Genomic DNA, 24,377 nt, shown 5'->3' with positions numbered 1-24,377 from the left:
ACCAAAAAACGAACCCTTTGGTAATTTTCATATTTTTTTATTAAGAATGTACAACAAGGTATATTCACAAAAATGAACCCGTCAATCACTCGTTCAGAGTTGTATTAAATTCAGTCACAAGTTATCTCACGTGTTCACACATACTTTCATTCTCACTCTCGACAATTCCCTTAACTCCCGAAAACCTTAAAGATAGTCATTAAGTACTATATGAACACGTGGTGTATTATGGTATCAAATACCTAAACATCATTTTTCTATAAAATACAAATCTGTCTGCGATGTTTTGTTCTCCAAGAATATTTCGCTTCACGTATTACAAAAATTAGTAATATCATATATTATTTAAAACAATAAAAAAAAAACATAATATACGTCAAATGAAACATTCTTCATAGCTAGTCTATTTAGAAAAATGGGTGTATTGGTGTTTATATTGAGAATTGAAATAACTAATTGAACCGTCTCTTCGTGAGCCAGTAAGAATTATGGCTGGCCGTTAATTACGTAAAAAAATATATCTTAAATTATACAATGGCTGTAGATGAAGTATTATCTATAGAAAATTTTTAAAACTCACAGAAACAGTACAAACTTATTCTATAGAAATATTTGTGATATTTCGGTTTTCAAACGCAAAATAAACCTGTACATATGACGCTACAAAATTTAATGATTTTCTACGAAAAAGATTGATTATATCCCCACACTTTCCTAGAATCATCTGATTATCACAAGTGTTTCACCTCACCCTCTCTCCGCCCCCTCAAATAACGGAGTGAGCGAGACTCTTCGTCTCCCATTAGGAGTATAGAACCCCCTAGGATCTCCATAAACCGGCACAAAGGCCGAAAAAGGCCTCAAAGGTGACTCAGGACTTCTCTTAGGACTAGACCCGGCAGATTCATTGAACGACGTATTCAATGTATGATTTGGAGAGTGTCTCAACGGCGGTGGATATTTATCCGCAAAAACACTAGTATTCAAAACCGAGACATCAACACTAGAAATCCGTCTCTTCCACACATAAACAATTGTCAAAATAAGAACAAGGAAAGTGATAAATGTATACCTGTGATAGTACAAATAATCCAGCCAATGAATACCCGAAATAGCCACATAATCCTCATACCTGGATGTTCTAACAATCACCGAGACATTCTGCTTCGTGATTTCATTAAAAATTCGCAACCTCTGTCCCTGCATATTCTCCACATTGTGCATCAATCTCAATTTGAATATGAGCTTATTACCCACTATTTCCCTGGAGCTAATGGCAATTCCTTCAGGCGCCTCCATATGAACGTATTCCAGGACCGCAGGAAGTCCATGAACCTCCAGCACTGAAATGGCAGTCTGACCTGCCCCCTGAACAAAAACGACATCACTGGAGCCAACAAAAACAGCTGGAAGATATGGGATCTCTAATGGTTTTCCTTCGACTTCTCTAGTCTGTGCATTAACCTGAATCTTCATCTCCAAAGTGCTTGACATCAGCGTGGGGTCACTGATTGGGATAACGTCGCAATAATAAAATCCAGAGACTATATCAAAACTGGGATGCGCAATGAACACATCCTTGATGTTGACAGAAGTCGTCGAAGTGAATTCAACGCTACAGGTGAACGGAAATTGATCAAGGACGAAATCAGAACGAGTCCTGCAGCCACCCAGACCTCTGGCCAGAACATTATTCTCCTTGATTCCTTCGTCCTTGCTCTTCAGAACCAGAGGAACACTGAACACTTCATTCCCTGTTACATTTTTCCCTCTGAGGAAGACAAGAGATATTTTGGAGATAGGCTGAACGTTGACTTCTATCTCTCCTTGCTTATCCGTCGTCAAGCTGTGTTTAACAATCGTCTGTCCGGGATTTTTCGCCCTTCCGATTCCCGTTATTGAATCCACTGTCAGAACATCTGGATTCGAGGATCTCCAAAAACCAGGATCACCAGTTTCTGAGGACAATAGAGGCATCGAGAAGCAGACGACGTCACCAACAGTCAATACGGTTTTACTTGGAAAGATGATATCGCCTATCATCATGTGAACGTAATCGAACATACCGTTCGGATATTTCTCGTTATAAATCTTGGCAACTAGCTCTCCAGTCTCATGAAATTTGACGGATATATCATTGTTCCCGGTGGAAGTGAATGACACCAGATCCCCTCGATTTGATATTGTATTGAGATTGGTCTCAGCCGCGTGAAATTTACTTCCAATGGTATCAAAGTATTCAACAATATAATTTAGTTCCATTCCTTTAGGGAGAATATTCAGTTCTTCTCCAGATCTGATTTGGACCTTCGACGATAGCGAAAACATCATATAGTGGATGGGTTTAACATCCACCATGATCGTCAGTGATTGCTTTAAATTATAAGCTTCCACATTCGTTATTGATATCACAGTTCTCCCTAATGATTCTCCTGACTTAATCAGTCCACTCTTGTCAACGGTCACTGTCTTGGATGTTATCAAGGCATTCGAATCTTCAGACTCTCCAGATTGTCCGGACATCAGAATTTTGTAGGTGGTGACCCCATGCTGATCTCTATTGGTCTTTAATTTCAGACTTGAATGAGGTGTCATCAGAATGACTGGAGCACCAGTGGTGAATTCTGGGTGTATTAATGATAACTCTTCAATTATCTCGATCTTCATGGACGTTCCAAAGGTGACCACGTCTTTGTAACTAGCTAGACTCTTCAGTGGAACTGTTACATTGAGATAGACTGTAGCAATCCCCGGCTTGAGGGCTTTAGCACGAAGTGTCACTTCGTTCTGATATCTGATATTAATTCCTGTTCCCTCATACATGTTATGGAGATTTAATAAACTGGGGTCACTAGTAGACCAAGTGAATATCAACTGAGACTTCATAGATCCGATGATGAGAGGCGTCAGGTTATCAGGAATTCCAAATGCCCAGAGAGGAATCGTAGCTCCCACCTTGATTTTGGATGTAGGAACGACTATTTTCACACCTTCCAGTTCAACTACATGAATGTCCACGTGATCCTCGGAATAAACAACTCGATTGCCCCTGGAATCAAAGCCAACAGCTCTAGCTGAGATTCTAGTGCTTCCAATTTCCTTTCCCTCGAAAATACCAGCGTCATGAATAGTCACAATATCGTCATGGTCAACAGTGAATTCTATTGCTGCATTGGAAGGTCCACCAGTCGTCATCAACTGATAAATCGTTCCAATGAGAACTGTGATGTTTCTCTGGGTGATCCTGAGAGGCAAGAACACTTGGATAGATGACGATTCACTTCTGATCTCCTGATCACCTGAACCGCTGGAAAAAATGACATTGGAAAATCCTTCGTCCACTCCATGAATCATATAGAGGATCTTCGTATAGGGGGGCTCGCCCTGATCACTCGGCGATAACTTCTTGATGTCTATTAACGAATTATCTATATCTGCATGAATATCAAAGGATTCCAGTGAAGGTAACTGGATGACATTTCCATTGGTGTCGAATAATCTGATAGTTGCTGGTATGCATCGACCTCTTTCAACTTTCTTGACACTCTCCACTTCGATCCCAGCTAACTGCTGAACATCAATCTCAGCCACTGCTGGAGGAGAGGCCAAACAGAGGTCTACTAGAGCAATCTGAAGTGTTCCTGATTTTTTTGGAATGATGTTGATAGTTTTCGTGGGCTCTGCATACCTTACATCTGCAATGTCATCACTACTGAGGATGAATTCGTAATATCCTGAGCCTTGGCTCACCTGTAAAGAGTATTTGACGTTTGGATCATTCAGGATTTTCAATTTATTGGGGCTGATAATCGTATCCGTCACTAGGACAATATTCATCTCTGCCAATATCTTCGGAGTGACTAGGGTTCCTTTTTCAGTGGTCACTGGGAATGGTGGCCATTCTGGAGCTATTCTTAGCTTAGCTAGGATGTACTTCTGATAATCAGTTACTCTGGCAGCTATAGTCAGCGTCCCTGTGTGCTTCTTCGGAAGTACTGTCTGATAATGATTTTTAGGAAGGACTACATTGAAATCTACAAATGTTTCCTCGAGAATCCCACTCGTAATTTCGACGGTTCCAACTCCAGAGGGAATCAGTGTCCATTCTACATTCAAACTAGTGAAGTTATCGAAGCGTCTCCCATCGTCGTTCCTGATAATGACATTGAGATGAAGTGGTTTATCATTGTGTGCCATCACCGTGTCAGGGTTGTTCATAATGGGACAGTTGTCGCTGTCCTTGAACTCTGGTTGGAGGTAGATATGTCTGGGTTTTCCACAGATTATTCTGACAGTCGATGAGGCACCAGTGCTTCGACAGTTGGGAAGCAATGGCTCGTTGGACACTTTAAACGTGAAGATTATGTCTCCCAGACTTCTGCAGATTACTTCAAAGATTGCTACGTCTGATTGTCCACTTGTGTTGTCGATTTCTGAAATTTTCACTATTTCTTCGTCAGATATTGATAATTCACGAGTAAATCCTTGAGGTTTCTGCGTGGAAGGCTGGGGGCCACCTTTGAAGATGATTTTTCGAGAGGATCCAACAGCCAAAAGAGTCTCACCACTTGATGGATGAATGGGGATCAGTGGGGGATATGCTGAGACGGTTACGTTATCGGTGAGATATTGGCCATTGGCATTGTAGGCGACGGTGATGCTTGATGATCCTACTGAGGTACCAATTACAGTCAATGTCGTGCAGGCAATGCCAATAGGCTGGACAAAATCCGTGACGTTACGGATGAAGCTGGATTCAGTGATGTGGACCTCGAATGATGTGTCTCTGCAGTCGGTGAAGGGAATTTCTTTCCCATCTTCTTGAATCTTTCCATACAAAGCTATGAAGAGGTGGATTGGCTCCCCTATAGCTGCATCCATATTGTATTGGATGATTTCAAGACGTGTGGGAGGCATTACGTAGACTCTGGCTCGATCTTTGTTGTAGTTGTTGCGTGCCATGGAGACGATCACGTCGGTGGAACCTTGGGAGAGGATTCTCACAACACCGTTCTGGGTTACTGAGGCGATTGAGGGAGTTCGCGTTGACCAGACATATGTGCCATCACCTCCAGTTGCTTTCAGGGCAATGTCAAATCTAGTTTTGCTCTGTGGTTCCCAAGGGACAGCCAAAACTTGAGGAGTAACGACTACTGGTGTATGAATCACCAACTCAGCTTTTGCAGTGAGGGGTGTCGGCAATGCAATTTTTTTTCCACGTTTATTAATTACTCCATGTAATTTCCCCTCAACAGTTGTTGTGCCACAGGCAATAGGGACTCCAATGATGTGAGTACCATTTCGAGTGACACTAACGGTCTTGAAGAATTTCTGATCAATTTCAACGGAGACTTGCACACCTTCGCCGATGTGAAATTTATGATCTTTGGCGTCAAATAATTCAACTATAATTTCGTGAGTGTGGCCCAGAATCATTCCCCTGTTTCTGTTAGGCAATACTGTTATTGTAATGTACTCGACAGCATTCACATGGACTGTGGCAGTGGGCAAAACAATTCCATATTCTTCGTTGACATTTTTATCGTGTAACAGGACCTTGGATCTCCCTTCTTGAAGGGCATAGGCATAGCCCTGCTCGTTATCAATTTGGACAATCGCGGGAGTTTCAGCTACGACGTAATATTGATTCGATGGCAGTTTTATCTCTTCTAAACGACCCTGATGCACCTGCATAATCTTGTACTTCAGAGTATCAAACGCCATCATGGTAACGTCGGTCGGTAAAATAATCAAATTAGCAACAACAATGAGTTCAACCTCTACCGGAGAAACATGTTTATATTCAGAATAAGGGAGTTTTGCCTCGACCTTGGCGGTACCTGTCTTGACGCCTTCTAACAGAATAATGCTCCCTTGATTCCCGGTGCCATCCAACATGGCAATAGTCGAGGGGGTCTCGTAAGGCGATTCGTGGAAGGTCATAAACCTGAGTATGCTGTTGCCAATATCCCCCTGGACACTAAACCTCTCTCCATTCCCAATGCTCCACTCAAATTTTACCCCAGCAAGGGTTGTGAATTCATTTCCTTGCTCGTCGTATGCTCGAACCTCGAAAGCCTCTGGTGCCTCCTCGATGAACAATTCTCTCGTTGTTGTTACCAGATTCAGCGAATATATTGCATCCACGATAACATCGCATCTGAGGAATTGTCCTGTGTTTACATCTTCTGCCAGAACAATGGCCGTGTTCCTGGTGAGTTCTCTGGATATACTTTGAACGAGAACAGCGGAGGAACAGGTCCTGTCTGGATTTTCATTCATGGGGATGAGGTGAACCACATCCAGACGTGATGTTGACCTGTTTTATGAGGTAAAAATTTTTTGTTAATAGAGACTCAACCAAAAATAGGAGAAAAAGCAAATTGAAGATACGGATCCACTTCGAAATTGACAATTTAGTTGATAGAAGACCTTCGTGATAAAAATGAGAATAGCTAGCAATGAAGAATAAAGATATACTGACTTCCCTGGCCAAGGGGCAATATGGGATACCTAAGCAAATAATTTTATTTAAGACATACATTGTATACTTCATTTTATGAAAGATCATCTCGGCTTGCTGGATTGGAATTTATTAAAACAAAACATAGAATTACAATTAGTAATAATTTAGCAAAAGGTATGGCACTGACCCTATTGAGGTGGAATAAGCAGATTTTATGCACGAGTAATTAATTCTAAATTAATAATTCCTGGATTGAACGATTCCCAAAATGGGAATATTAGCGGAAACATAAAAAAAACTGAATCCATTGGCCAAGGACAAACCCAGTATCCAGACAAATAATGCAAATATGGGAAACATCAAGCCTAGATGACCTCATGCTAACCCCTACATACGACCCATACTGCCTATTTTATTTCTGAATCATCAGCTTGAGTTGGCGGATTAAGATGATCAACATGGATAGAATAATACCATTTGTTAAGTGAAGATGAATTTACGATTTTTTGAGTGCATGCAGTTCTAGACTGACATCTATCATAAATTTGTCTGACCCAAAAGGGATTTTCAGAAATAATTACAATGTAAATGAAAACAGAATGAATTATTCTGGATGATTACCATTGGTAGCAACCTCCCTCGGTGACTTCAAGAGTAAAGTTGACTGGGAAGTTGTTGAAAACTGGTAGCAACACACGGGGAACGTTTAATCGTGATGTTTCCGCAGTGGAAAATATTGAATAAATTAAAATACAAAACGTAAATACAACGTTTTTTGGAAATATATTGACTACCGCCATAATTTTTTGGCTACATGTGTTTGCGGAGAAACTTGGCGGCCTTATGGATGGACACAAACGTTAAAGCTTCGAAGAGAGGAGTTTCTCAATCAGAAAGTGTGGGGTAAAAAAATTTAGTTTCAGTTTACAAAATGGCGCTGAGGGTCTATTCTGGCGGGCAAGTGTTCACAACTCGACTCATGGCCAATGTGAGCCAGAATTCCACAAGTGTCGAGGTTATATACAATTGTTAATTGATTTTTCAACCATCAATCTGTTAATTTTCCTCTCAATCACGTGAATTGTATGAGTTATAAGTTCTTTTGATGAGTTTTCACATTTTCTTCGTAAGACCTTGGTGAGACAGGTTTTGTTTGCAGTAAAATAAAAAAAAAATAACCTAAAAAACGCCCTCTGTGCTACAGTCAACATGTGGCAGTTGATTACTTTTCAAATTCTCAGGATGTTAACGACGTCAACGTTCTCTTTGTTGTATTATTAACGTATTTTATCCCGTTTTTGATATAATATAAAGTGAATTTATGTGAAAAGTGAACAATAATGACGGGTGTTGTGAGAGAGTCAACAATTTCCCAAAATGGTGAGTGAATTTACTTGATTATCTTAGCAAATAGGAGTAATTGGTGGAACTTGGAGTCATCAGAATACCGGTTATTACCACCTGTTGTCACAACACAATGGGCAACCCCTTTCGTTCTACTGAATTATCGATCAGCCTTAGGTTTATTAATTAGCACTAAACTTTAGCCATCTCTCTCTTGTTTGCGAGTTTATGTTTATGATAATTAGAGATGGAATGAAAAATGTTCATATATTTTGATAGTTTCTTTAACAATGATTAGAGTATATGCCATGTTTACAACTCGACATTGACATGTTCCATCAGATCCCGATACGCGAAAATCAGCGGAGGAAATGGACCAGCAGAGACAAAAGACGATGGCTTATGAATACTTGTGCCATCTCGAAGAGGCTAAAAAATGGATGGAAGCCTGTTTGAAGGAGGAGTTACCCCCAACTACTGAACTGGAAGAAAACTTGAGGAATGGAGTTTACTTAGCCAAACTGGCACACTTCATGGACCCAGAAAAATTGCCATTAAGCAAAATCTATGACATTGAGCAAAAAAGATACTCCGTTGCAGGACTACAGTTCCGGCATACGGATAATATAAATTACTTCTTAATGTGTTTGAAGTCAATGCAGTTACCTCTGGTGAGTCTTTTCAAAAATATAAATAAATTTCATTATCAGGTTTATCGAAATATTTTCTAATTTTATGGACGTGTCTGCGAAAAGATCTACACAAAATTGGAAAAAAAACTAGACTATCTCTCTTCTACTTAACGATATCCATCTAAAGGTTGTCTGAGAATTGAGTTATGAAATAATATTTTTTCATCGCGAAATCAAACTAAACCCACCCGAACTCTGATACTAAAATCTGCAATTACAGACATTCCAACCGGAAACAACGGATATCTACGACAAGAAGAACATGCCCCGAGTGATCTACTGTATCCATGCCCTGAGTACCCATCTCTTCAAGCTGGGCAGGGCACCCCAGATCCAGGACCTCTACGGAAAAATAAACTTCACGGACGCCGAGATTGACACAGTAAGCGCAGAGCTGAAGAAATACGGTATTCAAATGCCAGCATTCCAGAAAATCGGCGGTCTCTTGACCAACAGCATGGCAGGAGACACAGCAGCCCTTCATGCTGCAGTGATTGCCATAAACCAATCCCTGACATCATCCAACAAGAAGTCACTTTTTACCGGTCTCCAGAATCCCTCAGCTCGTCTTCGCAACGTGAATCCAGTTCACATACAGGATTACTACGAAGCTCTCCAAACCGCAAAAGATTTGAAGACTCAAGCAGCCCTTAATAAATCTCTCAATGACAGTTACGTTCCCGATGCATACGATGAACTGTTGACTCCAGCAGAGATACAAGGCCATTTGAACAACGTCAACGCCCGTTTAGCCTTCCAATCTATCATGAATTCCCTCGACTCGCTGGACGAAATTTTTCTGAAACACCTGCAATCTCCAGCTCTTCAGCTAAAAGACATCATTCCCGATAATATAGATCGTTATCGTGTGATCTTCTTCCCGGTTATCAACCAAATAAACCACAATGAACAAGCTGAAGAGACCAGCAGATACTGGCAGGAGATCTTACAATCGAAAATACATCAGGCAAATGAAATCGAACGAAAAATAGCAAAAAGAAAAGCCCTCGTCCTAGCTCTAAACAAAGCCCTTGAAGAAGACAATATCGCTGATTATTGCAAGATAATCCAGAATCCCGATCTGGGTATCAGCCATCAGGTACAAAAATTCGCTCTTCGTTTGTACTTCGATGAGATGAAGATCGATCATCTAGAGTTACGAGCCAATATCACTTACGATGACATCGTGAACAGCGTCAATGTTCTCAATGCTGTGGCAGCAGTAACGAAAGCTGTAGACACGGGAAATCCTGACCTCGTTTACGAGACACTATCAAATCCTCGGGCCCATGTGAAGGATCTTGACGTATCTAGCAAGGTGAAATATTACCTTGCATTAGCAGCAGCTCGATCAGACCAGGAAAAAGATATTGAAGTCTGTCCTATTCTGACTTACATCGACATTCAGAACTGCATTGATGTTGTGAATCTTGAATGCAGAAATGCAAACGACGCGATCGATATCCTGAGGGATTTAAACGTAGCTGTGAATACTAACAATCGTAAGGGGGTTATAGAGTCTTTGACAAATCCCTCCTTGAAATTGAACACTCCAATCTCTCGAGCAGATGCTACTCTTTATCTAGTACTCTTCAAACGTTGTCTCGATGACAATCACCGAGATGGCTCTCAACTCTGGCTTGAAGATATTGAAAACGTTGCCCAGGCAGTTGTATCGGAGGTTGCACATGTTAAGCATGCCTGTCACGTTTTTTCTGAGATCAACAAGAATCTAAAAGCGAACAATTTTTACGAAGTAATGGTTCGTTTAGAGGCCATAGGACTCAAGATCTCCGATCAATACAAGAAAAAGTACTTTCAAGCGTTAAAGGCCCTCAGGAGCTACAAATCAAAGCAGTATAAATGTTCTTTCGTTCGTTACGTGAGTCCGTCGAAAATTGAGTCTTTCTTGGACCTCGAAAAGTTCAGTTACACGTGGGACAAGCCCAGAAACATTTCTGAAAGTCGCTTTGTGACTAAAGATGATATTGAGGAAATAATCAGGACAATAACTGTGGAGGAATACAATATACCATCAGAGAGGCTGAACGAGAAACTGATAATTCACCTCCAAGCATTCATTCGAGGTTATTTGGTTCGTCAGAGAATTGCAACACGACTCGAGTACTTCCACGATAACACTGATAAAATTATAAAAATTCAGGCTTGGTGGAGAGGAGTCTTGCACCGTCGACTCTACAGGAAAAAGCTAGTGGAGAGGATTAGAGAAGCAAGAAGTAGATTGAAGCAACAGCGAGATCGTCATGACTATTATCGTCAACATGAAAACAAAATCATCAAAATCCAGGCGTTCTGGAGAGGTAGATCGGCCCGAAGAGCATTTCTCTCACTCCTCAGAATGGAGAAGCCTCCGTTTCCAGTTGTTAGGCACTTCTCAGCGATTCTCAACTTCAATGCTGAGGATTATGATAAGGATCTCCAGCTGCAACAGCTGAAGAACGACGTTGTGCAGACGATAAGGTACAATCAAAACTTGTCACAGCAGTTGGACAGCATGGACATCAAGATTGGTCTCCTAATCCAAAACAGGATAACACTGCAGGATGTTATCGCCCATGGGAAGAGCTTGGAAACCCTTGCTAAGGAGAAACATCAACACCGATCACGAAAGAATTCCATTTCTGAAAATTTGAACAGCCACAAGGGTCTTAAATCCTTAACGAAGGAGGGAAGGAAGAAGCTGGAGGCATATCAGCATCTGTTCTACGCTTTACAAACAAATCCCGAATATTTATCAAAACTTTTATTCTTAATACCCCAGAGTAAGACGAACAAATTCCTCCAGAATGTTATTCTGACCCTCTTCAACTTCGGTTCCAATATGAGAGAAGAATATCTTCTCCTCAAACTTTTCGGTAGAGCTTTACAAGAAGAAATAAGATCAAAATTTCAAAAGCCGTCAGAAGTGGTCACTGGAAATCCTCTGGTTCTAAAAATGGTGGTGCATTATGCGCGACAACTGAATGGTCGAGCTCTCCGTCAAATACTTGGCCCAGTTATTGAGAAAATCTTATCAGACAGATCTATTAATATTGAGACGAACCCAGTGGATATTTACAAGAGTTGGAGAAATCAATTGGAGATGGAGAAAGGAGAGAGTCTGGACCTTCCTTATTCTATTAACCAACAGCAAGCTCTAAACAATGAACACGTACGGCAAAGATTGGTTCGAGGTATTGAAACCCTTGAGAACATGGTGGAGGGATTTCTCAACAGAATAACAGAATCAAGGGACACCATCCCTTATGGAATGCTCTACATGTCGAAGGTATTGTACGACACTCTTGTCGAGAAATTTCCTCACGCTGCTGAGAAGGATATTCTTAAGGTAGTAGGAAATTTGATATACTATCACTATATTAATGCTGCTATTGTCGCTCCGGATGCCTTTGACATTGTCACTTTACCGGTAGATCGTGCGTTGTCCAATGATCAGAGAAGGAATTTAGCTAGTATCGCGAAAATTTTGCAATTTGCAGCTTCTAAAAAGGGATTCGGTGATGAGGCGACTCATTTAATGTGTCTGAATCCCTTTATTATCGAATGCCACGAGAAATTCAAAACATTCTTCAGGTCTTGCTGTCAGATACCAGCGTTGGACGAGCACTTTAGTATTCATGAGTACACGGAGGCAACTCTGATCCATAAACCAGAGATTTATATATCTGTTCAAGAGATATGTGACACCCACCGTCTTGTGCTTGAGTATCAGTACGAAATAGCACCAGATCCAATGGATCCACTTCACGAACTGTTGGATGATCTCGAGTCAACGCCAACTGTTGCTTCATTAATGGGATTAACTGAACCAGTTTGTGAAGCTACCTTGACACGAATGGGAAAAACAGAGGTGTGCCTTGTTCTGAACAATAGATTTGAAGTTCCTGATACCGATGACCAGAGTCTTCAGAAGTTGTTCATTAAGACAAAGGAGTTATTAGTGTCGGTGTTGCAATTCCTCAAAGGGGATAGTCTTGTGAGTGCCATTGAAGCTCCATGCCCCTCTCCAATGCAGGAGAAATTGTACGATGCCAAGCATTCATCAATGTCATCGGCAACAAACATAGGTAAAGGAAGTTCATCATTGAATGACTGCAGAGTCCAGCTGAGAGCATATTTACAAAAACTCGAGCAAGGGGGCTGGGTTTCTAAAGCTGATGGTTATCAGAGCATCGTAACAGCTGTTGCCAAAGACCTCTGTAATAAGGGAAAGTATAGAGCGAGAAGAAACAAAGAATTGCAGACATTGAGAATGACCCGACAACGACTACAGGAAAAAACTAAATATTATACTGAGCAGGTGGAATTTTACAATCAATATACTCAACGATGTCTGGAGAATCTTCATACTGGGAAGGGCTCTATGAGAACAGTCAAGGTGACTGAGAAGAATAATCATGAGAAATTAAAGTCTAAAGCAACTTTAAAATATTCAGCAGCTAAACTCGCGGAAAAGGGAGTTCTGTTGGAGATCATTGGACTCTCACAGTCACAATTTAAAAATGTTATTTTTGAGATCACCCCTACTGAACATAGCGGAATATTCACTATCAAGGGGAAGTTTATGGGGGTAGAGATGGAGAAAATTGAGGTTGACATTCAGAAATTGCTGCAGCTGCAATTCGAGGGGGCTCCTATCATGGATATGTTTGGAAAGGCCAAAATCAATGTTAATTTGCTGCTGTATTTGCTCAACAGAAAATTCTACGGGAAAACTTAGATTTTAGGAATTTTATATAGTCTTTTTTGTAATTTTATAAAAAAACATACCATGTGAAACTCAATCAATTCGTGAATGTGAATTATTGTAAATATCTATATTTATAAGATTTCATATTTTTAATAATACAATGTTTCTTAATAACTATTATAACATGAGAAGTCAGTATACTCACTTTCGTGACAGTGCATCGTAGATAATATCAAAAATTTTCCATTAAATTGATTAAAAGCAACTTGCCATCGGTCAAGTGTAGATGCATGAAGAACTATAAAATAATTTTAATAAAAATTTAAAAAATACTCTGAATGTCTGAGTTCTGATTCTTCGTTCTCAAATCTCGTGACATTTAACAGGTAAAGCCCGCTTTTTCCTTTAATTAAACAATATCCAATTAACTAGAAAATATTAATCTTCGTTGCACTGTCAAAGTAAGATAAGGCATATTCCCAAATAATATTTTATATATTTTTTTCTTGTCACTCATTGTATTAATTCAATCATTTAATCTTTCAGCATGTAATTTTATTTTTTTTATAAAATCCAACGCTGGATCATGAAAAAAAACTTCTTTCTTTCTTTCTATTTATCAACGTTTTTTATTTTAGTTTAGCATTGATAGTCCTATTGTATAACATGAGATAAAATTGGTTCTGTGGATGCTGCAAAAAATTACATGAACATTTCATCCATCGTATTTATTTTTACGCAAAAAAAATGACTGAATTTGAAAATTTATCAAAAACTGTTGATGAGTTTAGCTGAAAGAATTTAAATAGCAGGATAAGTATTTTTTTCATCAAAAAATGTAAATATCAGAGAATGTACGAATTTATCAGAGAATGCTGAAAAATTATCTCCATTTGAAAATAACTCGACTGTATACACCATCGTAATAGATGTTTCATTGATAATAAATAGCAGAATAATCATAGTAATCATAACTTCCAATTGTACATGAATTATTTCCTCGTCACAAGGTACGTGCACAGTCCACTTAATTTATATTCTCTTCAAATTTTTCGCCTTTTACTTCTTACTTTACTTTTACTCTTGGCTGGAAAAATATGTAAGCGTTATCGTCCATTTAAAACATTAGCGAAATTTCGAAACTGCGAATCGTGATTCGGAGTGTTAGCTAATGCCTCTTCCATCATACTGCGTAGAGCACTCAGGTCTGGCATTTTGTCACAGGATTCAATATTCAAGAGTTCAGTGAAGAATGTTTCCCACGCTGCTCTTTTAACGTATCTAAAATTAATGGAGTCATTATTTTGAGAATTTATCAACTACGTTGTAACTGTTTTCGAATGGAACTTTATGCAACTGTGTGGAGAAAATTAGAATGATCAAGTTTGACGATAGACTTCACTCACCTAGGCATTTTAGCAGTTATAAACCATTTCTCTCCCGTATGAATAACCTTCATATAATTCCCAAGTAGTAAACAATGTGCAGATGCAGCTAAACAATACAGATCTGTCTGATACGTCCACGGTCTTCCCGTCTGCATTTCAATACAGGTGAAGTCCTCTGTTTTAATCATCTGCGTGAATTTAGTTCCCTCTGGGAATAAACTCATGTCAATACTGCATCCAAAGTCAATTAGTTGTATCGTAGGTCTAACATCCTCAGTCGGTAGATGCATGAGAAGAAAATTATCTGGCTTAATATCACCATGAATGATTTGGCATTTGTGTAGGTACTCGACAATCTGTAGCATTTCCAATGTAAAAGTTATTGAGAGTGCTTCAGTCAGTGGTTTACCAGTGGCAACCTTCACCTGATTGGTAACACTCAACAATGTACCATATTTCGAGTATTCTGAGACTAAAACACTGGCATTATTAGTCACATAGGCCTTCGAAATATCCATGAAACCCCTCAACATGTGAGGATTTGTTATTCTCGATTTAATCTCACGTGCAATGTAGTACTCCCAGACCCATGCTGGCCTCTGAGTTTTCAAAGCAACCGCTTGACCAGTTTGAATACACAATGCCTTCATAACGGTCCCATAAGTACCCTTTCCAAGTGTCTTCTCTAGCTCATACGTATCTGTTCCCAAATTAACAACGCTCGATGGCTGCATCTTATTCAAATTCATATTCATTCTGTGATAACCATTAGAATGATGAACACGTGGAAATTTAGCTTTTCTCAACAATCCCGAAATGAGAGTCTTGTCAAATGGATTAATATCCCCAGTAGGCAGAACAAACTCCTCCTCTTCGACCTCCTCCATGGGCTCATTAAATGAGCATTCCATTTTGCCCTCATTTTTCTTCTCATTCTTCACCTCCCCATCAAGATTCAAGGGTTTCCTCAAATCACAGTGATTGATCTCCGAAGTTATGTGATCAACATTTCTCTGCACAGTCCTGGGACTTTGCGCATCGACAACCTGAATTTTAGCCCTCAGTGATTGATCACAGGAGTTATGATTTCCCAGGAGTGTTTCAGTGGAATCAATATCCTGTGTTGACTGTTCTTGAATGACTCCAAGATCTTCACGAGTTGCGAAACCAAAGCCACCAGTTCTCACACTACTCCCAGAACTACTTGATATATACTCCCTGGTAGATTCCATGATAACACTTAGTTTTTCATCAGGATCGCTCTGTGTCTGAATCTCCGGTATCACTGGTGGATTAAGGTGCACCTGAGGCACTTGATACTGGGGTGTATCTTTATTTCTACAAGTCGATGGTCTGAATTGATTTGTCATGGGAGTTGAACTGGTCAGCGGCCCACTGAAGCCATCAGTGAAGCAAGTATCGTCAACTTCATTCAAAGGAGCTATTCCCAGACTCTCATCAATAAACAAATTATCTTGTTTGTCTTCCAAACCACTGCTATATCCAGCAGCAGAGGCATTCTCTTTGTTATCTGTACTGTCCAGGTACTTGAGATCACGCCTGTTCATACCTGGTGACTTGATGTAAGGCAATTCTGGCATTCTATAAGATTTACCCTCACCCTGAATATCAACGAAAGGTTGGAATTGCATCCGCTTGCGAGGGTCAATGTGATCCTGGGGTTGTTGTGGTGACTGCATTATTGGGTATTGTTGCTCATGCTGTTGTTGTTGTTGTGGTTGTTGTTGATGTTGTTGTTGCATAGTATACCGAACATTACCCTGATGCATGTTATTGTACATGTGATGCATCACTTGAGATTGATGATGTTGTTGATGAGGCTGGTGAGGGGATGCATGATGGGGTGGATGAGGTTGATGATGGTGATTCTGCACAGGCTGATGGTGATGTGGCTGATGATGTTGATGAGGACTCTGCAGATTGTGCATATGAGGTGACTGATGATGTGGTATTTGTGGTGACTGAATCTGCTGTGAATAATGATGCTGAACTGAATGATGAATTTGTGGTGACTGCATCATGTGCATTGGTGATATACCAGGGGATTGCATCTGTACTTGATGGGTTTGATACTGGTAAGGATCAGGTATGCCATGATTACGAAACGATTGGTGATGATTCTGTGAGAAACCAGCAGCAAATTGATTTTCCTGATCGTGATATGGTGGGATGTAACTGTTGTGGTGTTTACTGGATGACATGGCGACATTCTGAGTCATGGAACTGTCCATGTGAATGTCAAAGCTGAATTTGGCTCGAGAGTCAGCCATTCTATGCTGTATCGGAGTAGGAACGATTGGAGAGCCAGTATCGTTAGGCGAATGCCAGAGATCCTGAACGACTGACATTGCCTCTTTCGTATTCACAGTTATGCTTTGTCCAAGGAGATGCTCCATAGAAGGATCCAAACTGCTGTTGGCTGATGTATGATGTAGATAATTTTGTGGTAGCTTACGTTGGCCACTCAGTTCAGCTTCCATTCTTTGGCTCTCGATTCTCTCGGCCTCAATTCGTTCAGCTTCAATTCTCTGCCTCTCGATTTCTTCCCGTCGTTGACGCTCCATTTCCTCTTGTCTCTGACGCTCCATCTCCTCTCGTCTCTGCCTCTCAATTTCGTCTCTTCTCTGGCGCTCCATCTCTTCTCTTCTCTGTCGTTCCATTTCTTCTCTTCTCTGCCTCTCAATTTCTTCTCTCCTCAATCGCTCCATCTCTGCTAGCCTCTGTCGCTCCATTTCTTCTAGCCTCTGTCGCTCCATCTCCATCTGCTCCGCTTGCCTCCTCTCCATTTCCCTCTGTTCAGCCTCAAGTCTCTCTTTCTCACGTTTTTGCTCCACTTCAAACTTTAACCTCTCCATTTCTTCATTCCCAAAATTCCTTCTTTCCATGTCATTCGGTGGCTGCATATTTCGTCCATTCATCAAACCCTCGGAATTTTCGTAATACATCTTCTCGTGCATTCTTCTCTGCTTGAAATAACGCTCAGCACGTATCTCCTCCATACTACGATCCATATTATTCGCGTAAACTAAATCTTTGGGATAAAATGTTTTTGTCACAATTGCTGATGGTTGTTCAGGGACGAAAACTGGAACTGTCTTGTGTTCTGGATAGTTACTGCCATCAAAAAATGTCACGTGATTTGGATACAAATGCAACTTCTCCATATCGAAATTGCCGTCAGCCCTGTCTTCGTGAATTTTAAATGATGTTTTAGCTGTTGGTGGAATGAGAGGATGCTTCCTAGCGGCATTACTCCATGGTCCAGCTTTTATTGTATTTTCTTTGTGAACAGCTTCCTCGATGGGTACATGATCTAGGATACTGGCTCCTCGATGCTCCAAGGGAGCAGGTTCATCTTCATAAATCTGGATTTTTGCGTTACCCTTGCCGATTTGTACTTGAGAGCCTTGAGGAACAACTCCTGGCTGATAGTCCCTCACACGTTGGCCCGTTCTAACGTGTGTCGCACGTCTGCCGGATTTTATGGCCCGTAAGGAGGAGAAGGCCTGACGCTGCTCTAGGAGAGATATCTCGTTGCGCTCCTCCATTCGCCCAAGGGTCTTGCGAGCAACTGCAAATTGGAAATTTGCGTGGGCGTGGTTCAACTCATCTCGAGGCTCTGCTCCAGCTCTTATACCTAGATCGTAAACTTCGTCAGCTCGTTTGTTGTCGTTCACTTGCTCCAACTCGAATGCCCAGGCTCGATACATGTCCGCTACCATTGTACCAATGCCGTTGTTGTACAGGAGTTGATAGAGTTCTAGGGGATTTTTCTGCATACTAATATAATTAATCCATAACCTAATGTATCTACGATCTTGATGATATTTGGTTTCCTTCTCGAATGCAGCCAAGCACTGCTGTAGTAATTTACCAATGTGAGACTCATGTCCACTCTTTGGATAGCTCTGTTCAACCCATAGAATGTATTCATACCACATTTCCAGTGGATCGTCACCTTCGTAATTTTTTATTGCATCCTCGTATTTTCTGAGTAGAAAGAAAATAAAAAAATCACGCCATTGAATAATTGACTGCAGAATATTTTGAGTTGATATTCATCATTCACTGTTCCATGCTCATGAATTTCAAATGTTATATGAGTTATTAAAGTGAGAAAATTATGAGACAAAATTTCTCGGGACGCTCGTTATGGAACTCTATGGAGAGAATAAACAACAGCTGACATTTACTATTGACAATCGATTGGATTGAGTGGATAAGTTATCTGTCATTTGTGTATCAAGTTCATGGAATTCGAATGAATATTGATTCGAAATGCGTAATCTTACTGTTTTTCTTGGAGGAGCAATTGCTGGGCTTCAGCATCTTCCTGCGCTCGTAGAGCTGTACCCAGTTGGGTTGCATTTCTTCCATGTCTCAATGGTTGAATGTTCTCCTTGCAAAGAGTTATCACTGAGGCTGGATCCATATTGATGGGCTCTTATGGTCCGCTTGCCAATTATTTCGATCTAATTTTACCTAACAATCGAGCATTAAACTTAATAATTAAGTCTTTTTAAGGTATCGTTAAAATAATTGAATGTATAAATGAACAACTTTAATTTTTATACTTGCTTGATCAAGTACAGTATTGAGTCAGACATCACGAATTTCATTCATCGGTTATGAATAAAATGCATCATTATGTCATCGTGAATCATAAACTACCTAGCAAATATCACATTTTACTCTAGAATGAACTCAAACCTGGCGAGAAAATAACAGACTGCACATTGCCAAAGAATGTCAGATACGTGAATGAACCAAAAAAGATATTTAGATGATGAAAATTTCGGTTAATCCTAGATTTTTGATTGACAATCAAAATTGTAACAGATGATTGAATGACCTGAGATTTTTACTCTCCAATAGATATTTCTTTCGACTTTCTTTTATCTGGATGACAGTCAATTTCCAATAAATCAACAAATGAAACAGATAAAAATTCCTATAACTTGAATATCACCAGACAATCATTGGAGACAGCGATCCTAGGCTGTTCACAATTTATTGTGTAATTAGATACCTAATTAATTTTCTGTCTTCTAAAACAAAACCAAACTCAACGAAAACAGAACCGACCCCCCGTCACAACAAATAAGTCAAAATAAATAACCGAGCTAAAGAATGAAAATCAACCATTACTATTGTTATTATCACACTATTCCACTATTTTGTGTGGAAAATATTCTGAAATTCCTGTCCAACAAAACTTGATACGTAGAAAATCCATAATTTTCCTTCATGGTACAATTCTGATCAATAAAAAAACGTCGTAAAAAGTGTAAAATTTTACTCCAAACCGACAAAAATGCAAAGCAGGGTCAGGGTTATTCCACGAACCGTGAAGCTCCAAAATGCCCGTGAAATTTCCAAAAACTCCATCGATAACTCACAAAACTACTCACCAATAATTATCATAATACCTGTGCTGACAGCAATCACAGATAAATCGACATGAACCCGAAAACAGACGAGAACAATAAGCAATATGACGCTATTCAACTAGGTTATGTCTAAACTTAACGGCTATCAAGCCATCAACGGTTTTATGCCTCCAACTGTCTCCACCTTTGCGTATAGTTTCTCATTTCAAATCCTCCATCGATCCTGCGACTTTGGGCTCTTCTCAAAAAATCAGTAAAAACTCACTATAAAGGAAAAATAATTGAAGTTCCACGTTGTTGTCTTGTAATTCTCAAATGAACACTGGAAACAATTAGTCCAAAAACTTTGTGGAATGTGTCAAATTTTAACTCTCGAATAGAACATTTTTCGGTGTTACTATAGCAACAAACTGGATTAGCAAAATCCCCAGTACTTTACGCCATTGTAGAGACACAGTGGTGCTCAATTGAGCGACTGTCAAAATCATATGCATCGAGGATAACCCCCCGACGACTTATTAAAACAGAAAATCATCGTGTTTTTCTTTCATTATTTGTCACTGATTTTTGTTTTCAATCACATACATTTGAGAATTTATTTTTATTCATGAGAATGAGAAACTCTAATCTAGAATTTGTGGAACTTCTGAGAGTGTTAACCCGTGGTTTACTGAGAAATAATAATTATTATGTACTTGCGGTTGTGTTTGTACATTATGTGCTGTTGGAGTTCAGGAAGTTTAAAAATCTTGGATTGGTGATTCGAGCTCTACCGGATGATGTTTTCAAAAGGATTGTTCAGAGGTTTTTTGGGGGATGTGGGGAGTATGTTGATAGTACTTGTTGTGCAGTGGGGAGCAAGGGGTTTTGGGGGAGTTGGGTGAATATTTGTTGCGAAGGTTCTATAAGAAAATTCAGGACTAGATATCTGGGAACTGAGGGAGTTGAGGGGGTTGTTTATATATCGGAAACTATATTGTGTAATATTCAAAATGCACTGCAGTGTAAAGATGTTTCGACGTATTTTATATGTGAGTTTGAATTTTTATGGTCGAATAATTTACTTTTATTGTTGGTTTCTTAGTCGGGATAAATAAACAATAGAAATTTATTGAAGACGTCTCAGTATCTCTGGTCCGCTATGTTGTACAATTAAATCACTGCAAAATGTATATTTGTCTTTAGTCTAATTTGTTTTACATTGAGAAAAAAAATTTTCTCTGCCAAATAGATGAATGTTCATCTATACGAAATGTTCTTGCCTCATGATTATTGGTCCCCTGAGAAAATATTCTGCACTAAAATTTTTATCTTTTCCGCTCGACACTCTGATGAGTTAGCAGTCCGTTGGGAGTAGAAAAGGATTGCACTAGAAAAAAAATTATCATACTAGTTGGATATCCTCAATAGAAAAACCTCACGTTCAATGACATTGTTTTTTTTCTGCGTTGCAGTACCTGCAGGTGATGAGCCCCATCGCTTCGCCAGTGAAGTGAAAATATCCATGATATCAAATCCTTACGATTGTCCTAATGACTTGGTCGACATCGTCTTGAACAATTATTTCTCCAGTCCGAAATATCTCCGTAAAAATGATATAATCACTGCTGATATCAAAGAACTCGCTCCAGGACTTTATTACAGTCTTCCATCCCCTCAACTGAGACTGCTGCATTTCCGAGTAAACTCCGTAACAATTGAGGGAAAAAGAACTTTAAAACCTGCCTATGTTTACCAAACTGAATCGACATTGATACAAGAAGGCGAAATTCACCATTATCTTCCTCGGAATTTTAAATTATCAGTACAGGGTCTTCAAAATTCAACTATTGTGGAAGAATTTCAAAGGGGAGCTGTTGACAATTGCCCAGAATTTCTGGAAAAATATCTGAAAGAATTAGAAGCATGTATTTTGCCGTTTATTACATCAGGTGATTGCTACTTTTTAGAAATTTGTTACAAATATTGTTGACATCATTTGTGGCGATTTCATGTGCCGTAGCTACAAGTAATGATGAAGGTATTATAGAGAGCGGTGAACGTTGTGATTTCTCTCATCAGAGAACATTATTTTTTTCAAGATTTAAATATATTTTTTTTTTATTCTCAACGGGATTTGCCACGAGAATTTTGTGATTGGCCATTGCTCAAAGGCCTTTAGCCTAGAATTAACATAGAACATATAATACTTTGACAGTAAGTAAATACAATAAGAGGGGGTAAATAAATATTCCGATAATTGATAGCATTGGATGTTTGAGTAGGGATACAAGGTCATACATTGTCATAAATAAGATCCTTTGAAAAATATTATTCATTCCTTTGCAGATAATTGGCTAGGTTTGAAACCAGTATTTCTCGTGGAGGGACCTCAGGGTTCTGGAAAATACCACCTCATTAATGCCCTCTCCAAGAGACTCGGTCTGAACTTCTTCAATGTCGATTGTAGTGAAATTCAAAGTCTCTCTCCCTCGCAAACCGAAGCCAAACTCCGTATCTCTTTCAACAATGCCACGAAATGCGTTCCCTGCATTCTAAAACTCTCCAACATTCAAATTTTAGGGAAAAACTTCGAAGGAAAAATCGACGATCGAGTTACTTCGAATTTCTCTCATCAACTCGCAGAACTGTACTCAAATAAATTTATTCTCATCATTATAGCGACATCTGAATCTTCCGAACTTCCCTCGGAACTCACCCGAAATTTTGTCGCACAAATAAAAGTCAATTATCTATCGGAGAATGAACGCATCAACTTGATAGACTGGTTTTTAAAAATCCAAAGAGTTGACCATTCGAACATGGCCATCTCGAAAATCTCAGCAATGTGTTCAGATTATCTGATGAGTGACTTGCAATCGTTGACTCAATCAGCGGTGAAAAAGCGCTACGAGAAGTCGAAAACACCAGGAGTCATAAATTTAGAGGAACAAGATTTCACCCAGTCGTATAAATCAATGCAGTCGATCTTCTCGGACGAGATCGGTGCACCGAGGATTCCTGAGGTTCACTGGGAGGACATCGGCGGCATCGCGAGTCTCAAACACGAGATTATTCGGAGGATAGAAATTCCGTTGATGCAAAATTCTGGAATCAAAAGCTCTGGAATTCTTCTTTATGGACCACCGGGAACGGGAAAGACTCTTTTGGCGAAAGCTGTTGCTACGGAGTGCAAGCTCAACTTCTTATCTGTGAAGGGACCGGAGTTATTGAATATGTACGTTGGACAGAGTGAGAAGAATGTCAGGGATGTATTCGAGAAGGCAAGAAGTGCATCGCCGTGTATAATTTTTTTCGATGAATTGGATGCCCTAGCGCCTAATCGAGGCCGCAGTGGAGACAGCGCTGGTGTAATGGACCGAATTGTCTCTCAATTGCTTGCAGAGATGGATGGCCTTGGTAGTTCAACCAGTACCTTCATCATTGGGGCCACGAACAGGCCAGATCTGATTGATCCTGCTTTGCTGAGACCTGGCAGATTCGATAAATTGCTTTATGTGGGTATATATTCGGATCGAGAGTCACAATTGAGTGTTTTGAAAGCAATTACGAGGAAGTTTTCGTTGGGAGGAGAGAAAATACTGGCGAACATAGTCGATCAACTGCCGAGGAATTTGACTGGAGCAGATCTCCAGGCAGTTTGTTCAAATGCCTGGTTGAATGCGGCGAAGAGACTCATCAACAATTATGAGAATGATTTGAAGGGCAAAGGCAAGAGACAAAAACCCGACGGGGTCGTGGAGGTCCTTCAAGAAGATTTTGTGGAAGCACTTCGGGGTTTAGTGCCCTCAGTAAGTGAGAAAGAACTTCGGAGGTACGAGCAACTTCAGAGAGAGTTAACATCAACCAAGAAATAGAAGGGGAAATCCGGACTATTGGAGAGACTTTGAAAATTAGGCCAATCCATGAAGCCTTACCTGGTCGTCTCCATGTGGTCCTCATCGAAGAGTTGAATCGAAATTGAATATTTCTCGAGGACTTTCGGTGTTTAGCTCTTCACGTAGTATGAAGTATAAATAAAGAGGAGAACGGGGCGTCCTACAAATTCCCTCTTTGAACTGTTAAATAATTCATTATGTTGCTCAAATGATATATTTTTGTAAATAGACTGATGTTAATAAAATTGTGGAAGAATTTTTATATCTCAACAAAGTGTTGCAGCTAATTGACGGTGATTTTTCATTAGAATCTCTCCATATTCCTTAGCCCTAGAGGCATTTTTCCTATGAATAGTAGTGAATTGTCAACAAATGGAATCATTTCTTGAATTTCCCCGATTTCCTTTTAAACTTTTTTTGGAAAAATTTCATGATTCCTTGACTTACTGAGTTTTCCCTCGAATTTTTTTTCTCTGGACAATTCACT

The 24,377-nt window shown here is 39.8% G+C and overlaps 4 protein-coding genes across 10 annotated transcripts; 2 read left to right on the top strand and 2 right to left on the bottom strand.

Moving 5' to 3' along the window:
• Positions 1–16: 16 nt before the first annotated feature.
• On the bottom strand, positions 17–7,383 carry Gp210 (Glycoprotein 210 kDa). The gene is made up of 2 exons (XM_064139263.1): positions 7,088–7,383; positions 17–6,319 (listed from the first exon to the last, which is right to left on the bottom strand). The coding sequence occupies exons 1-2, from the start codon at positions 7,264–7,266 to the stop codon at positions 748–750; spliced, it is 5,751 nt and encodes a 1,916-aa protein (XP_063995333.1). The 5' UTR covers positions 7,267–7,383; the 3' UTR covers positions 17–747.
• Positions 7,384–7,449: 66 nt separating this feature from the next.
• LOC135172850 (ras GTPase-activating-like protein IQGAP1) lies at positions 7,450–13,552 on the top strand. The gene is made up of 3 exons (XM_064139264.1): positions 7,450–7,846; positions 8,153–8,481; positions 8,723–13,552. The coding sequence occupies exons 1-3, from the start codon at positions 7,807–7,809 to the stop codon at positions 13,241–13,243; spliced, it is 4,890 nt and encodes a 1,629-aa protein (XP_063995334.1). The 5' UTR covers positions 7,450–7,806; the 3' UTR covers positions 13,244–13,552.
• Positions 13,322–20,851, bottom strand: LOC135172851 (uncharacterized). Of its 7 annotated transcripts, none has more exons than XM_064139268.1 (4): positions 20,708–20,851; positions 18,915–19,104; positions 14,620–18,612; positions 13,322–14,494 (listed from the first exon to the last, which is right to left on the bottom strand). In XM_064139268.1, the coding sequence occupies exons 2-4, from the start codon at positions 19,052–19,054 to the stop codon at positions 14,320–14,322; spliced, it is 4,308 nt and encodes a 1,435-aa protein (XP_063995338.1). In that variant the 5' UTR covers positions 19,055–19,104; positions 20,708–20,851; the 3' UTR covers positions 13,322–14,319. The 7 variants fall into 7 exon arrangements, with proteins under 7 accessions (XP_063995338.1, XP_063995336.1, XP_063995337.1 ...); XM_064139266.1 differs by lacking the exon at positions 20,708–20,851 and adding an exon at positions 20,278–20,412; XM_064139267.1 differs by lacking the exon at positions 20,708–20,851 and adding an exon at positions 20,197–20,332.
• LOC135172855 (peroxisomal ATPase PEX6) lies at positions 20,469–24,177 on the top strand. Its single transcript, XM_064139276.1, has 3 exons — positions 20,469–21,043; positions 21,467–21,943; positions 22,341–24,177. Exons 1-3 carry the CDS (start codon positions 20,620–20,622, stop codon positions 23,867–23,869), a joined length of 2,430 nt encoding a protein of 809 aa, XP_063995346.1. The 5' UTR covers positions 20,469–20,619; the 3' UTR covers positions 23,870–24,177.
• The last annotated feature ends 200 nt before the right edge of the window (positions 24,178–24,377 follow it).

The sequence above is a fragment of the Diachasmimorpha longicaudata genome, chromosome 2, assembly GCF_034640455.1.
Source record: "Diachasmimorpha longicaudata isolate KC_UGA_2023 chromosome 2, iyDiaLong2, whole genome shotgun sequence".
Taxonomy (NCBI): Eukaryota; Metazoa; Arthropoda; class Insecta; order Hymenoptera; family Braconidae; genus Diachasmimorpha; species Diachasmimorpha longicaudata.
The sequence above is the reverse complement of the archived record's forward strand: the minus strand, read 5'-3'. Positions and strand labels throughout refer to the sequence as shown.

Coding starts and splice junctions, on each gene's coding strand:
- Gp210 (XM_064139263.1), bottom strand. CDS start 7,266: ATGGCGGTAGTCAATATATTTCCAAAAAACGTTGTATTTACGTTTTGT. Junction 6,320..7,087: donor GAGGGAGGTTGCTACCAATG/GTAATCATCCAG, acceptor CTCATAAAACAG/GTCAACATCACGTCTGGATG.
- LOC135172851 (XM_064139268.1), bottom strand. CDS start 19,054: ATGGATCCAGCCTCAGTGATAACTCTTTGCAAGGAGAACATTCAACCA. Junction 18,613..18,914: donor TTGCTCCTCCAAGAAAAACA/GTAAGATTACGC, acceptor CTTTCTACTCAG/AAAATACGAGGATGCAATAA. Junction 14,495..14,619: donor ATAACTGCTAAAATGCCTAG/GTGAGTGAAGTC, acceptor CATTAATTTTAG/ATACGTTAAAAGAGCAGCGT.
- LOC135172855 (XM_064139276.1), top strand. CDS start 20,620: ATGAGAATGAGAAACTCTAATCTAGAATTTGTGGAACTTCTGAGAGTG. Junction 21,044..21,466: donor TGTTTCGACGTATTTTATAT/GTGAGTTTGAAT, acceptor TCTGCGTTGCAG/TACCTGCAGGTGATGAGCCC. Junction 21,944..22,340: donor TTTGCCGTTTATTACATCAG/GTGATTGCTACT, acceptor ATTCCTTTGCAG/ATAATTGGCTAGGTTTGAAA.
- LOC135172850 (XM_064139264.1), top strand. CDS start 7,807: ATGACGGGTGTTGTGAGAGAGTCAACAATTTCCCAAAATG. Junction 7,847..8,152: donor GTCAACAATTTCCCAAAATG/GTGAGTGAATTT, acceptor ATGTTCCATCAG/ATCCCGATACGCGAAAATCA. Junction 8,482..8,722: donor AGTCAATGCAGTTACCTCTG/GTGAGTCTTTTC, acceptor CTGCAATTACAG/ACATTCCAACCGGAAACAAC.